The sequence below is a fragment of the Archocentrus centrarchus genome, chromosome 8 (assembly GCF_007364275.1).
Source record: "Archocentrus centrarchus isolate MPI-CPG fArcCen1 chromosome 8, fArcCen1, whole genome shotgun sequence".
In the NCBI taxonomy this organism is placed as follows: domain Eukaryota; kingdom Metazoa; phylum Chordata; class Actinopteri; order Cichliformes; family Cichlidae; genus Archocentrus; species Archocentrus centrarchus.
In genome coordinates this window covers 20,304,172-20,316,434 of record NC_044353.1, presented here as the reverse complement: position 1 = coordinate 20,316,434, position 12,263 = coordinate 20,304,172, and the positions used below count along the sequence as shown (strand labels likewise).

General features: G+C 43.4%; 1 protein-coding gene across 1 annotated transcript; it reads left to right on the top strand.

The window, feature by feature from the left end:
- The first annotated feature begins 2,165 nt into the window (after window positions 1–2,165).
- On the top strand, window positions 2,166–12,139 carry tfap4 (transcription factor AP-4 (activating enhancer binding protein 4)). Its single transcript, XM_030736720.1, has 7 exons — window positions 2,166–2,480; window positions 5,598–5,763; window positions 5,862–5,960; window positions 6,065–6,235; window positions 6,338–6,487; window positions 11,247–11,414; window positions 11,498–12,139. Exons 1-7 carry the CDS (start codon window positions 2,392–2,394, stop codon window positions 11,654–11,656), a joined length of 1,002 nt encoding a protein of 333 aa, XP_030592580.1. The 5' UTR covers window positions 2,166–2,391; the 3' UTR covers window positions 11,657–12,139.
- Window positions 12,140–12,263: the final 124 nt, after the last annotated feature.

Here is a 12,263-nt window from a genome sequence, read left to right as displayed (position 1 = left end):
TATACACTCTAATGAAAGCTGCAGAGCGCCTACACCTTCAGATAAGAAAAATAAAGAACAAACATGCAGTCATTTACACAGTAAATGGGGGGAGGGGGGGCACAAGGTCTGATGATGAGGTGATGTAACAAAAAAGCAGTGTGAAGGTGCAAGTATTTTGCAGTAATATATCCTACTGTATATAGTATCACAGCAGTTCAGTCAGCAGATCCCTGTTTTCTGCTGTTTCAGGTTTTTAAACATAATGTTGCACTGTTATAACTTCTAAAGGAATCCACATTATAACAAGCAGCTTAGATACCTTCTCAAACAGAGGTCTAGCAAACTCTATAATAGCCAATGACACTTTTTTTTTCTGAAGTGCTTCTATTCTGCCCATCTTGTGCCATCAAATGTGATGCTGAATGCAAGCATGTGCAGTGCAACAGTAATGGTTCCCCTTCGGTTTTCCCTGCCGCCACCAGAGGGCGTAAAGTTACCTGGCGGAAGATAAAATTGCCTCCAGAGCATTACATTTGTTGAAAATAAAAGAAAATAAATATAGAACAAAAGAAAATAAAATACGATTATCTAACCATTCTACATTTTTTAAAAATAAAAATAAACCATAATAAAGAAGAAATGTATCCCCATAGTGTGACGGTTCTGGTTTTTATAGCACTCTAAAGTGCTGATGCCTCAGTTTCAAATAAAAATGTAACAGTTCAGATTTTCATTTTTATCTTGTTAATTATTCTTGAAAGCTACGCAATTTCGAGAGCATGAACAAATTAGACATGGTGCCTACTCATTAAAAAAAGAAAGGTTTATAGCATGGGTTTGATGGGCCCTACATGGCTTTGAATGGAGTATTCATGTTGTCCTCACATCTCATCAGCTGCTTTTCGTACAACGTACATCGAAATTTGCACCATCACGGCTGTAAAACATTAAAATTTCATGGAAAGTAATAGGTAAGCATGTTTGTGGGGTTTTCATTGATTTTAAGCCATTAAAGACTGTATAGGCTACTTAAAACGCAATTCAAATACAAGATGTGATTCAGCATTCATGAACAAATTAATATTATAATTCATAATAATTACATCGTAGATTATATAAAGAGAAGTATATAATGATGTAGGCTGTATGAATAAAAAGTAAACAGGGGTTGTTTCTTGGAAATATTTGGCATTTGGCACATTGGTAAACCGCACAGGCCCACTTAAGAATCACTGCCACAGTGCCTAACAGCGATCACTCACAGCTGTATTCTTCTATTCTTCTCTAAATGCTTGACAGCGTGCAGCCGCACCTGCAGGTAATTACTAAAATGCGCCATCGAGAAGATAAAGCTGCACAATCCGGATCAAATGTGCTGCTCCCGCCCTGTGACTTATTCGCTGCATGCGCGCCATATAGCCTCGGTTTAACAAATTATTAGGTTACTGTAATTTAGCCTCCTGTGCTTCCAATGTCTGTCACACCCAAAATGGTGAACATTAACATTCAGCCGTGCTGTGTGTGTGTGTGTGTGTGTATGTGTCCCTAAAAGCCCTCCCCGGTGCGCTGTTGCTGTGCAGCGCTGCCAACTCGTCAGCTGATCCCTCTTGTTCCCTTATCGCAGCTGTTGGTTTGTCCACCCCTGTAGTAGTCCCGCTCTTTATTTACTTATCAGTCTGAGCTGTCAGTGTGCACTGACGTTTGCTCGCCTTAAAAAACAAAAAGGATTTAAAATGTAAAAACTGCCTATTTAGGTTAAAATTATAGACCCTCTGTGTGGACTACACTGAAACTGAGGCAAGCGTGAGTCGAGACGATTTATGATTTAACTCAACACTATAACGGCAGATCTGATCACAGATCAGCTGTTTGTTTATTTGTTTTTTGTTTTTTTAAGCGTTTCGGTTCCCTCCGCGTCTCCACATGTGTCGGCGCATTTCTGCGCTAAATAGTCCTTTGTTTACGCGCAGTCCCCCCCCCCCCCCCCATCTGCGGAAGGAGGCTTTTGGTAGTGCAGTGTGTGACTCCTACCAGCTGTTTCCCGCCTTGAAAGCCATCCGATCAGCTGCACACACACACACACGCACACAGACACACACACACGGTCATGCAGAGGGAGAAAGCAAAGGGGAGGGAGAAAGAGAGAGAGAGGTAGAGCGCCACACACAACGAGGGAACCCCATCAGCTGGAAGTCGAGTAACATTACAACTCTCAGCAGCCTCAAAGTACTACATTACACGGACGAGGCATTCGTATCTTCTTTGAGGATTTAACCCGCATCGGATCACGGGGATTTTTGCCCACGAGCGTCATCATTTTTCTTTTATTCCACGGAGACTATTTGCTGCTTTTTTTTTTTTCTTTCTTTTTTTTTCTTAAGGGGGAGACCAAACTGGCGAGAGGCGAGCATGGAGTATTTCATGGTACCAACTCAGAAGGTGCCCTCCTTGCAACATTTCAGGAAAACGGAGAAAGAAGTGATTGGTGGTCTTTGTAGGTGTGTATTCCACGCGCGCTTCACAACAACGTGTGTGCCTGTTATCATTATTCTCATCATCAAGTCATCCGCTGAGAGCACACGCACTTAGCGATGTCGTTCGGGCAACATGCTCCATCCGATCTGTTATTGTGTACACGACCCTCTCACGCGGAGCTGCGGGCATTAATTAACATCAAACGCGGAGATTAAGAGGCGACTGAGCACGCGGGGGGCTCCCGCTGTGACCACAGCGTCCTCTGCGTGCTTTTATTTTGCACCTTTGCCTGCGAAATCGATGTATTTTGTGGCTAACAAACATAAACCACGTGGTTCCGTGCACACCACGCTGCTACTCGCTCCGGAACGCATTCCCCCCTCCCGATCTATTTGTGCTCAAATAATCCCTCACACGTTTCCTGTATGTGCTGAAATTTACATCAGAAAGGAAAAGTTAAGCGAGTGAGCCCCTTGATGTGTGAAAGGGTCTATTTTCGCCTCGCACATCGTGGGGGTTGACGATTTCGCTTCACGGCGAGCCGAAGTTATTGTGGGTAGTGCGGCCATGCTTGTGGCTTGTGCTAAAAGTGATGGCGGGGGAGGGGGGGGGGGGGGGTGTGGAGGGGGTCTGGCGTTTGTTTCCTGTTTATGGCGCCCTGTTTTCATTCACCTCAAACGTCAAAAATGCACTACTGATGTCGTAATCGCTTCTATTTTAGGCGGCAGTAGTTTAACGGGCGTTTCTGCGCTTCTTGTTCGCGCTATGGAGCCGCCTCCACTGCGTCTTTTTCATCCCGCACCTCTGCCATGCTGCCTGCCGCATTGTTGTAATGGCGGAGGACACGAAAGTCTGCTCGCAACGCGGAGGTGGTGTCGGGCACTGTGAGGACGGTTGGAGCGTGTTTGGGGCGATTAAAATGCATTTCCTTTCAAGTGTCCGGTAAAGGGGACATTTGGCTTTTCGCGGGGAGGCAGGAAAATTAAAAGTGGCGTTATTAATAAGGGGGTGTGTGTATGTCGCGGAAGGCCCATCGATACGTCCGCAGCCCTGTTTCAAGAGGGAGGCGGAGGGATCTGGAACTGTTGCTGCTGCTTTTAGCGACAGGGGCACCTGGGAAATGTAGTCTGTTTTCTTCGGGGGACTTGGTGCACCGCAAGGAAAGCCAAAACTTAACGCAGACAAACTTTAAATGGGGTTTAAACTTAAACCGAACTCTGCCACATTTTTCTTTTAACAATTAATATTAAATTTATTTTTCATTGAAATCCATAATTTGTTAATAATTTGCTGATTTGTCACTGGGTCTGTAAAATATAACTGTATTTAAAAATGCAGATCGCTGTTAAGTTTTATTTTTTACAAGTTTTTTGTTTGTTTTTTAATCTGGAACAGTTAAAGTCTGATTTTCAGTTTGCTATATTTGAGCCCCTTTGGCATTTCTGCTTGAAAACTGACTTAATAATATTAATATACTCATGAAACTATTGGAGACAAAGTTAAAGAGGAAGGGCTGAGATGGTTTGGAATTGTGCAAGGAAAGGATAGTGGATATGTTGGACAAAGGATGCTGAATATGGAGCCGGGGAGGAGGATAAGAGGAAGGCCTCACAGAAGGTTCATGGATGTAGTGAAGGAGGACATGCAGAGGGTTGGTGTGACAAGAGGATGCTAGGGATGGGGTGAGATGGAGGCAGATGATCCACTGCTGCAACCTTTAAAGGGAGCAGCCAGAGGAAGAAGATGAAGATACTTGCAGAACTATATTCCAATTTGATCAATTTTAATCAGCCTGTTGGTTGAGCTGTTTAGTTTCCTAGTGATGGGCACGCTCACGCTCTAATTCAGGCTCTGAAGTGGTCAGTGTTTGTGAAGTTCAGGCTCAGTTGGTCATGTTTTGGCAGTGGATGTGTTTGCTGGATTTGCTGCTGCAGTGCTGCTACACGTGTGTGGGTCTGTGTACACACACACACACACACACACACATACATGCAGGCTGCTTTTCTAATCTGTGTCTGCACAATTGTTCCCAGTGTTTGCACTGAGGCAGCTGAGTCAGTACAGATAAGAGCTTGGTTTTAGAGAGGGTCCCAGAGATACTGAGCTCGATACAGAGGATGTTAGAGGAAGTTTGCTTAGAATTTCCACTCAAACTGAATTTCAACATATGGCATACAGTGCCTCACACTTTGAGTATGGGAATGTTCATAAACTTTATGCTGCTTGCTCTAAGTAAGCCTGGGTTACCTGTAATAGCACATGTGCTGCTTTTAAGATTCAACAGCCCTTCAGCAGGGTGGATACAGCCAAAAATAGGATGGAACTTTTTTGTATAGGGTGAAATCCCTGCTCTACCTCTCAGTGCTTAACCCTGAAATACATGGAGCTCGTGATCCTTTATAGATTTGCAACAATTTCAGTTATGAGCAATGGCACATGCAGTTGCTGGTGGGCTGAAAGGACAGATCCGTCGTAAATGCCTGTGTAATCACAGCAATGGGCCGGTCATTTCTGCTCTTTGGTGGTGATATAAATACACAATTTAAAGGGTCAGCTCACAAAAAAATAGATGTCAAGGGGAGCAAATGCTGTCAGCCCCCCCCTCCCCCAATGTCAGGATGATTTCTTATGTGATGTGGTTCTGGTATATGCAAACTTAATTCAGCTGCAGGTTTATTGCACTGGTGAAGAGTGGAGCAAGCTGTACTGTGACATAAGCTGTTTTTATTGGAACTATTTCTGGGGTATAAAGTAGTTCCAGTAAGAATCATTAGGAGGAGAGGCTTGCCAGTGCTTGGAATTATTTTACTAATTTGGCCACTAATAATTTCCTCATACTCAGCTGTGAGTTGTCTTGAAGTAATTCTGAGAAATGAAGACAAGTGCTCACTGAAGTACGGGAGACCCAAATTGAAGGAATCTGTTTTGACCAAAAAAAGATTTGATTTAGACACGTGGAACTGGTGTTATTCCCATTCTAATCTTAACATGGACAGCTCCAAAGGAAGCTGATTCTCAGCAGCAATTTAAGTTTTCCTGAGGTCATAAGTGTGGCAACACAGATTGGTTTATTTGTAGGTTTTCTTAAGCTATTTATTTTCCCTAATAGTGTCCCATCTCCTTCCCCCTCCTTCTCTTAGCCTGGCCAACATTCCTCTGACCCCAGAAACAGCTCGGGACCAAGAGAGGCGAATCCGCAGAGAGATTGCCAACAGCAACGAGCGTCGGCGTATGCAGAGCATCAATGCTGGATTCCAGTCACTTAAAACACTCATCCCACACAGCGATGGAGAGAAACTCAGCAAGGTGGGTCATAAACAGTGATTGAAATTAGACGATGACTTGGCTGTAGCCGCAAGGGTCTGAACTCGCTTTCATAAACAAACTGTAACGTTGTTCTTCAGGCTGCCATTCTGCAGCAGACGGCGGAGTACATTTTTACTTTGGAGCAGGAGAAGACACGTCTATTGCAGCAGAATAGTCAGCTCAAACGAATCATACAGGTAAAGCATTACCCTGCTGTTTGCAAAGGAGTTAGTGGGTTCACTATCATCAGTCTTAACATTCATCTAAGCCAGAGCTCCGATTTCTGTTTGCTCTCCCCTAGGAGTTAAGCGGTTCCTCCCCCAAGAGGAGGCGTGCAGAGGAAAAGGATGAAGGGATTGGCTCACCGGACATCCTGGAGGAGGAGAAGACTGAGGACTTGAAGAGGGAGATGATCGAGCTGAGGCAGCAGCTGGAGAAAGAACGTTCAGCCAGGATGAACCTGGAAGAACAGGTGACATAGAAAGATTACAGTACACTTTCAGGAGACTAGAATTCCACTGACTGCTGTAGTTTTAATTTTATGGAACTATTATATTGTGTTTTTGCATGTTAGATGCGTTCCCTGGATGCCCAGTTGTACCCAGAGAAGCTGAAAGCAATCGCCCAGCAGTTCCAGGAGCAGCAGGCCCAAACGCAGAGCCTTGTCCGTCTGCAGCAGCACAAACAGCTGGAGAGGGACCTTACTCCAGCCCACAGCCCACAGGTTGAAACATCTGCATATCACTAATTCACATACATTTAAGATATATGCGCTTTCCCTAATATAGAAAAGTCCACTGTATGCTTTCAGTGTTTCACACAGCAGATTTTAGAACCATTTTTCACACAAAGCTGCCGATGGGAAATCAAGAGTGAAAATCAGACCTTTAGATCAACCTTCAGCTTTGACATGAATATTGGATCAGTTGACAAAGAACTAAGACATCCTTTTCCAACACTGCTCAACTCAGAAGTTTAAGCAATGGCTTAAGTAAGGAATTAGGCTTACTTGACGGGGTTCATTTGGCAATACTCCATCTGATTATAATTTTTGGATTTTTGCAATTAATCCATCATTTATTTGTTAGCATTTCCTTTGTACTTTTTGGATCTTTGCTCATCCTTGCGACATTTACAGAGGCCGTGGTGCAGTGAGCTCTTAAATTTGACACGAAAAAAATGTAAAAGTGTTTATTTTCGGCTCATTAGCCTAAATTCATCAGCTGGCAGGCACCAGATTCCCCCACTCCACCCCTCCCTCCGTAGTGTGTAAATTTTTTATGTACTTTGAGTCAGTCATGTCAAAGTGTGTTGCGTTTTCTAAAAATACACAGACACACACACAACTAGACTAGTCCCAGAGCGTACCGTAGATCTCACATCGACGTAGTCGCACATGACAGTCCGGTCCACGTCCACAGTGAGAGCTGTCAGCAGCTCAGACAGATTTACAGTGTGTTAAATGAGGCGATCGCGCGTCTCCTGCCGGTGCCGTCTCCTGCCCCGATAGCTGCAGCAAAGTGTTACTGCAGGCTTACCCTAACTGAACATGATGCCAAATCAATCGCCGTGTGATCCCTGCCCCATCCGCTCCTTGTGGCAGCTGGGCCTTTGCGGTAAAAGATGATTGATGCCCTTTACATTAGCCATATGACACATTGTCATTTGAGTTGTGTAATAAAAACCTCAAGTCAGTATCACTATTTGCAGAATTGCCTCGGCATCAATGAATTACTGGGGGGAAAAAAAAAAAAGCTAATTTAGGTATGATTTCTTTTCTTTGTTACTGTCACAGCTACTTAACTTAATAGAGGACGCGAGCATCCATTTTCCAGTGCAAGTTCTTGGGAAAACAGACTTATTGAAGCATTAAGTTTTAGTTGATGTTTACCTGAAAACCAGTCTAAATCTCTGCTTTCCTTATGCGTCATTCCTAGTGAACTAAACTCCAAATGTGGCGGCCACAAAACAGTAACTACTCATTCATTACTAATAAACTCCACAGTAATCACTGTTGTGTTGTCTTTAGTATAGTATTATACTAATTAATCACTAGTTCTAGATTACTTAAGGACTCCTTCATCATTACCAGATCTTTCTGTGTCCCCTCAAATAAAGCGACGTGTCTTAGTAGTTTTGGTAGTGCTTGTCGGCAGGTATATTGATCATCATATTCAGACCACACGTACATTCATCTCAACATTTATGTCATTTTCTGTACCATTATGTAGATTCCTTGAAGTGACCCTGCAGTGATTACTGAAAGCGCTTTATGAAAGTAGTTTGATTTCATGAAACTGTGTTCGTTACATTTCCATGTGCGTCGTATCATCCGCTGATAAAACTGGAATTTAGGCTGTGTAGCTAACATCTGATCAGTATTCAGTATATTTCTCAGCTGTATTTGTTTTTAGAATTCTTCATTTTTTTTTAAAAGAAGTTGGGTTGCAGTGTAAAATATAATAGAAACAATGCAATAAATTTCAAATCCCATAAACCCATATTTTATTCACAAAACAACATAGAAACATATAAAATATTTAAAGTAAGAACTGTAGCATTTCAGGGAAAAACATTTGATGGCAGCAATACATTGGAAAAAAGGCTGGGACAGGGCCACATTTGCCACTGTGTAGCATCCCTGCTTCTTTTAACAACAGTCCATGAACGCCTGGGAACTGAGGAGACCAGCTGCTGGACCTTTGGGAGAGGACTGTTGTCCCTGATACAGGATTCTAGCTGCTCAGCAGTCCTGGGTCTGCTTTTTTTTTTTTGTATTTTGCATTTCAAAATGGGAGCGCATTTTGCTCTAAAACAGGGTTGGGCAATTTATTTTCCCAAGGGGCCACATGAGAAACTGGGTCTGTTGTAGAGGGTGGCCCCAATAAGCTGAACTCAGTTCTGAAACTTCCTCACTGAGATTGATTGATTGGTCACATATGAAAATAGATCCAAAGAGAACCGTCATCTTCTGAGCATGTCTCCTTATGTGTGGAAAGTTCTTTTCTTTGAGAGAAGAATTAAAATCCAGCAGTGATACTGACTTGAAGCTCTGCCAGTGAATCAGACTCCAGGTCAATGAGTTCAAGCTGAACACTGAGTGCATTTATCCAAACTGCAAGCAAAGGGAGTTGAAATCATGTGCATTTCACTCTCAGCTGTTTTGAAGTCTTCAAAGCGTCTTGAAAACTCATCGTGCGGGGCTCCTAACATGGATGAGTACCAGCTGAGGCGGTCAGCTGATGGTATGGCTCCCTTCACTGTTGGCATGTGAGTAAGAATGGTGTCCTCTAATTGGCTTGAAGGAAACTGTAACTTTCTCATGAAAGCCTTCACCAGGCTTTACATTTCATGTGCAAATGGGCTCTTGCTGTTTGGTATTTAGTTCATTCATTAGTGCAGTCACATCAACAGGAAATGTAAGATCTGCCTTCCATTCAGCATCTGAGAACTCTGGAATGTCCTCGCCTTTCTTCTCACAAAACTCTTGAATTTCTGCTCTCAGGTCCCATACTCCTTTTAGCAGTTTGCACAGGCTGTGCCCACCTGACAGCTGTGTGGTAGCCTATGTCACCATGTCTGTGACAAACTGTCTGTGATTCAGTGCTCTTGCCCTGATGAAGTTAACTATTTCGGTTAAAACATCAACGATATGGTTCATTTTTAGCACTGATGTATACAACACCTCTTGGTGTGCAGAAATGCCAGTTTCAGTTATGGGTCCATTTCAGTCAGTTTATCTTGCATCCGCTTGAAAAGGCCGACATTGTAACACCAGCTAGTTTGTCCCATTTCAGCCCCAGGTTATCCAAGCATGCAGTTACCTCTGTAAATGAATCACTCCCTGCCTTAGTCCCTTTCATTGAGCACATTGCTGCCAGCTCCTCTGCACTCTCAAACTCTTTTCGTATCTCATGTACAAAGATGAGTTAAAGTGCTGTGTTGTGGACATCACAGCTTTCATTCTGAGCCAAGAGGGAGAAAAGTCAAAATTGTCCGCTTTGTTTTTTTAACTGAAGCTCCAGATTTCCTTCAGCATCCTCGATCTGTCTTGTTCCGGTTTTGCTGGAGAGGGGCACATTTTTGAATGCTTCTTTTTTCTCAGGGCATATTAGTGCCCCAGAGTCCACCAAACACTTGTATTTCTCTGCATGCTTGGTTTCATAATGGCGATTCACATTGTAGTCCTTAAACACAACAATCTGCTCTCCACAAACTTAAGCACAAGACTTTACCTCTGACATCAGTAAATAAATACTTAGAAGTCCATCCATCCATCCATCCATTCACTTCCGCTTATCCTGTTCAGGGTCGCGGGGGGGCTGGAGCCTATCCCAGCTGTCATAGGGCGAGAGGCAGGGTACACCCTGTACAGGTCGCCAGCCTGTCGCAGGGCCAACACAGAGAGACAAACAACCTTTCACACTCACATTCATGCTCTCATTCACACCTATGGGCAATTTAGATTAGCCAATTAACCTAACCCCAGTAAGTGCATGTCTTTGGAATGTGGGAGGAAACCGGAGTACCCGGAGGAAACCCACGCAAGCACGGGGAGAACATGCAAACTCCACACAGAGAGAGGGAGAGGCCTGGGCCAAGGTGGAATCGAACCCAGGCCTTCCAGATGGTATTCTATCTGTGAGGCAGCAGTGCTAACCACTGCGCCACCGTGCTGCCCCTTAGAAGTCCATGTCAGTCTTTTTTTTTTTTCTTCTTTTTTTTAATCTGAGCTGGTATCTTTTGGGGTTTGCAAACTCACGTCTCTCATAAACGACTGTTCCAACATTTACAGTGAAGTTGCAGTCACTTGCATACATACATATGTAAATTAAAAAAAAAAAATTCTGTGACAGAATCACGCCTGTTTTTAATGCGGTGCTGCCTGAGGGCCTGGAGATCACAGGTGTCCAATATTGATTTTTGGGCATGTTTTTTGCGCACAGAGATTTCTCCAGATTTTCAGAATCTTTTGTTATTACATACTGTAGATGATGAAATATTTAAAGTCTTCACATTTTCTGCAGATTGGTGAACTTCTGCCCATCTTCTGAGAGACTCTGCCCCTCTGAGATACACATTTTATACCCAGCCATGTTACTGACCTGCTGCCAATTAACCTAATTAGTTGCAAAATGTTCCTCCAACTTTTTTTTTTTTTTTTTTTTTTTTTTTAACTACCCACTTATTTTTCCACTCTTTTTTTGCCCCCATCCCAACTTTTTTGAGGTGTGTTGCTGCCATCAAGTTCAATTTGATTTTGATTTAAAATAGTGAATTTTCTCATTTTAAACTTTTGATGTATTTATATTCGGACTGTAATTCTTTCATATTGCCAATTTGTACTTTATTTACCAGTTCAGTATAATATATGTTTATAGTACTTTGTGCAGGTTGAAAATGTGGCTCCAGTGCACTGAGGTTGCTTGTCAGCATAAGTGATAACATGAGAATAATAAATGGTGATTGCACCTTTCTACCAGGTGTTGGCCCCTGCTACTCCCCCAGCACCTACACACCACGCTACAGTCATTGTTCCTGCACCTGCCCAGACTCCTCAGCCCCACCATGTTACTGTGGTAACCATGGGCCCAGCATCAGTTATCAATACAGTGTCCACATCTCGACAGAACCTAGATACCATCGTTCAAGTAAGACCCAAAATCCTGCCTCATATTCCACCACTAGAGGGTGCTGTTGTCACTGACATCCGTTACCATCTCTGTGTCTCCAGGCAATCCAGCACATTGAGGGCACCCAGGGGAAGGGTGGTGTTGGTGAGGAAGAGCAGCGGAGGGCGGTCATTGTCACTTCAGGACGTCTGCTTTCTGACGCGGCAGGCTCAGACACAGCCTCAAACAGCGACGGGCCGGATGACTGTTCACTGCCTTGAGTTCATCCCTAACGTCTTGCGCACCGTACACTCACATGCACGCACACACCCACACACGAAAGGCCCAAGCAGACCAGGGCTACGGGAGGCTACAAACTCACAGCGCTCTTGTTCAGTGGAAAGCTGGTAGTCAGATTGAAGCACTTGTTTTTTTTTTTTCTCCTTTTTTTCTTCTTTTTTAATACACATCATGTTGTACCGTGATAGGCGGCCCGCATAGGTTTACACTTAGACATTCATACGTATTTTTTTTTTTTTCCCTCTGCTTATGTTTAGCCCCCTCTTTTATTCACTCACTCACACAAACTTTTTTTCCATTAAACTATAGAAAGATAAATAGAGCAACTACTTCACTGACTCTATAAACGCTCTGTTTTACTGGATACTAGAACTTTCGAATGTCAGCTAAACATTTCCATTAACTACCGGGACTGTTATCTCTGTGTGGCCCTGAAGCCATGTGACTCATTTACAAAAAAAAAAAGAAAAAAAAAAAAAAAAGGAGACAACGTCAACAAAGAGCCCAGTGGTGTGGCGTCACCGCCCCACACTGGAGCACTTTTTTTCCCCCCCATTAAGATGAACATTCTTTAAACCTCCCTCGCTT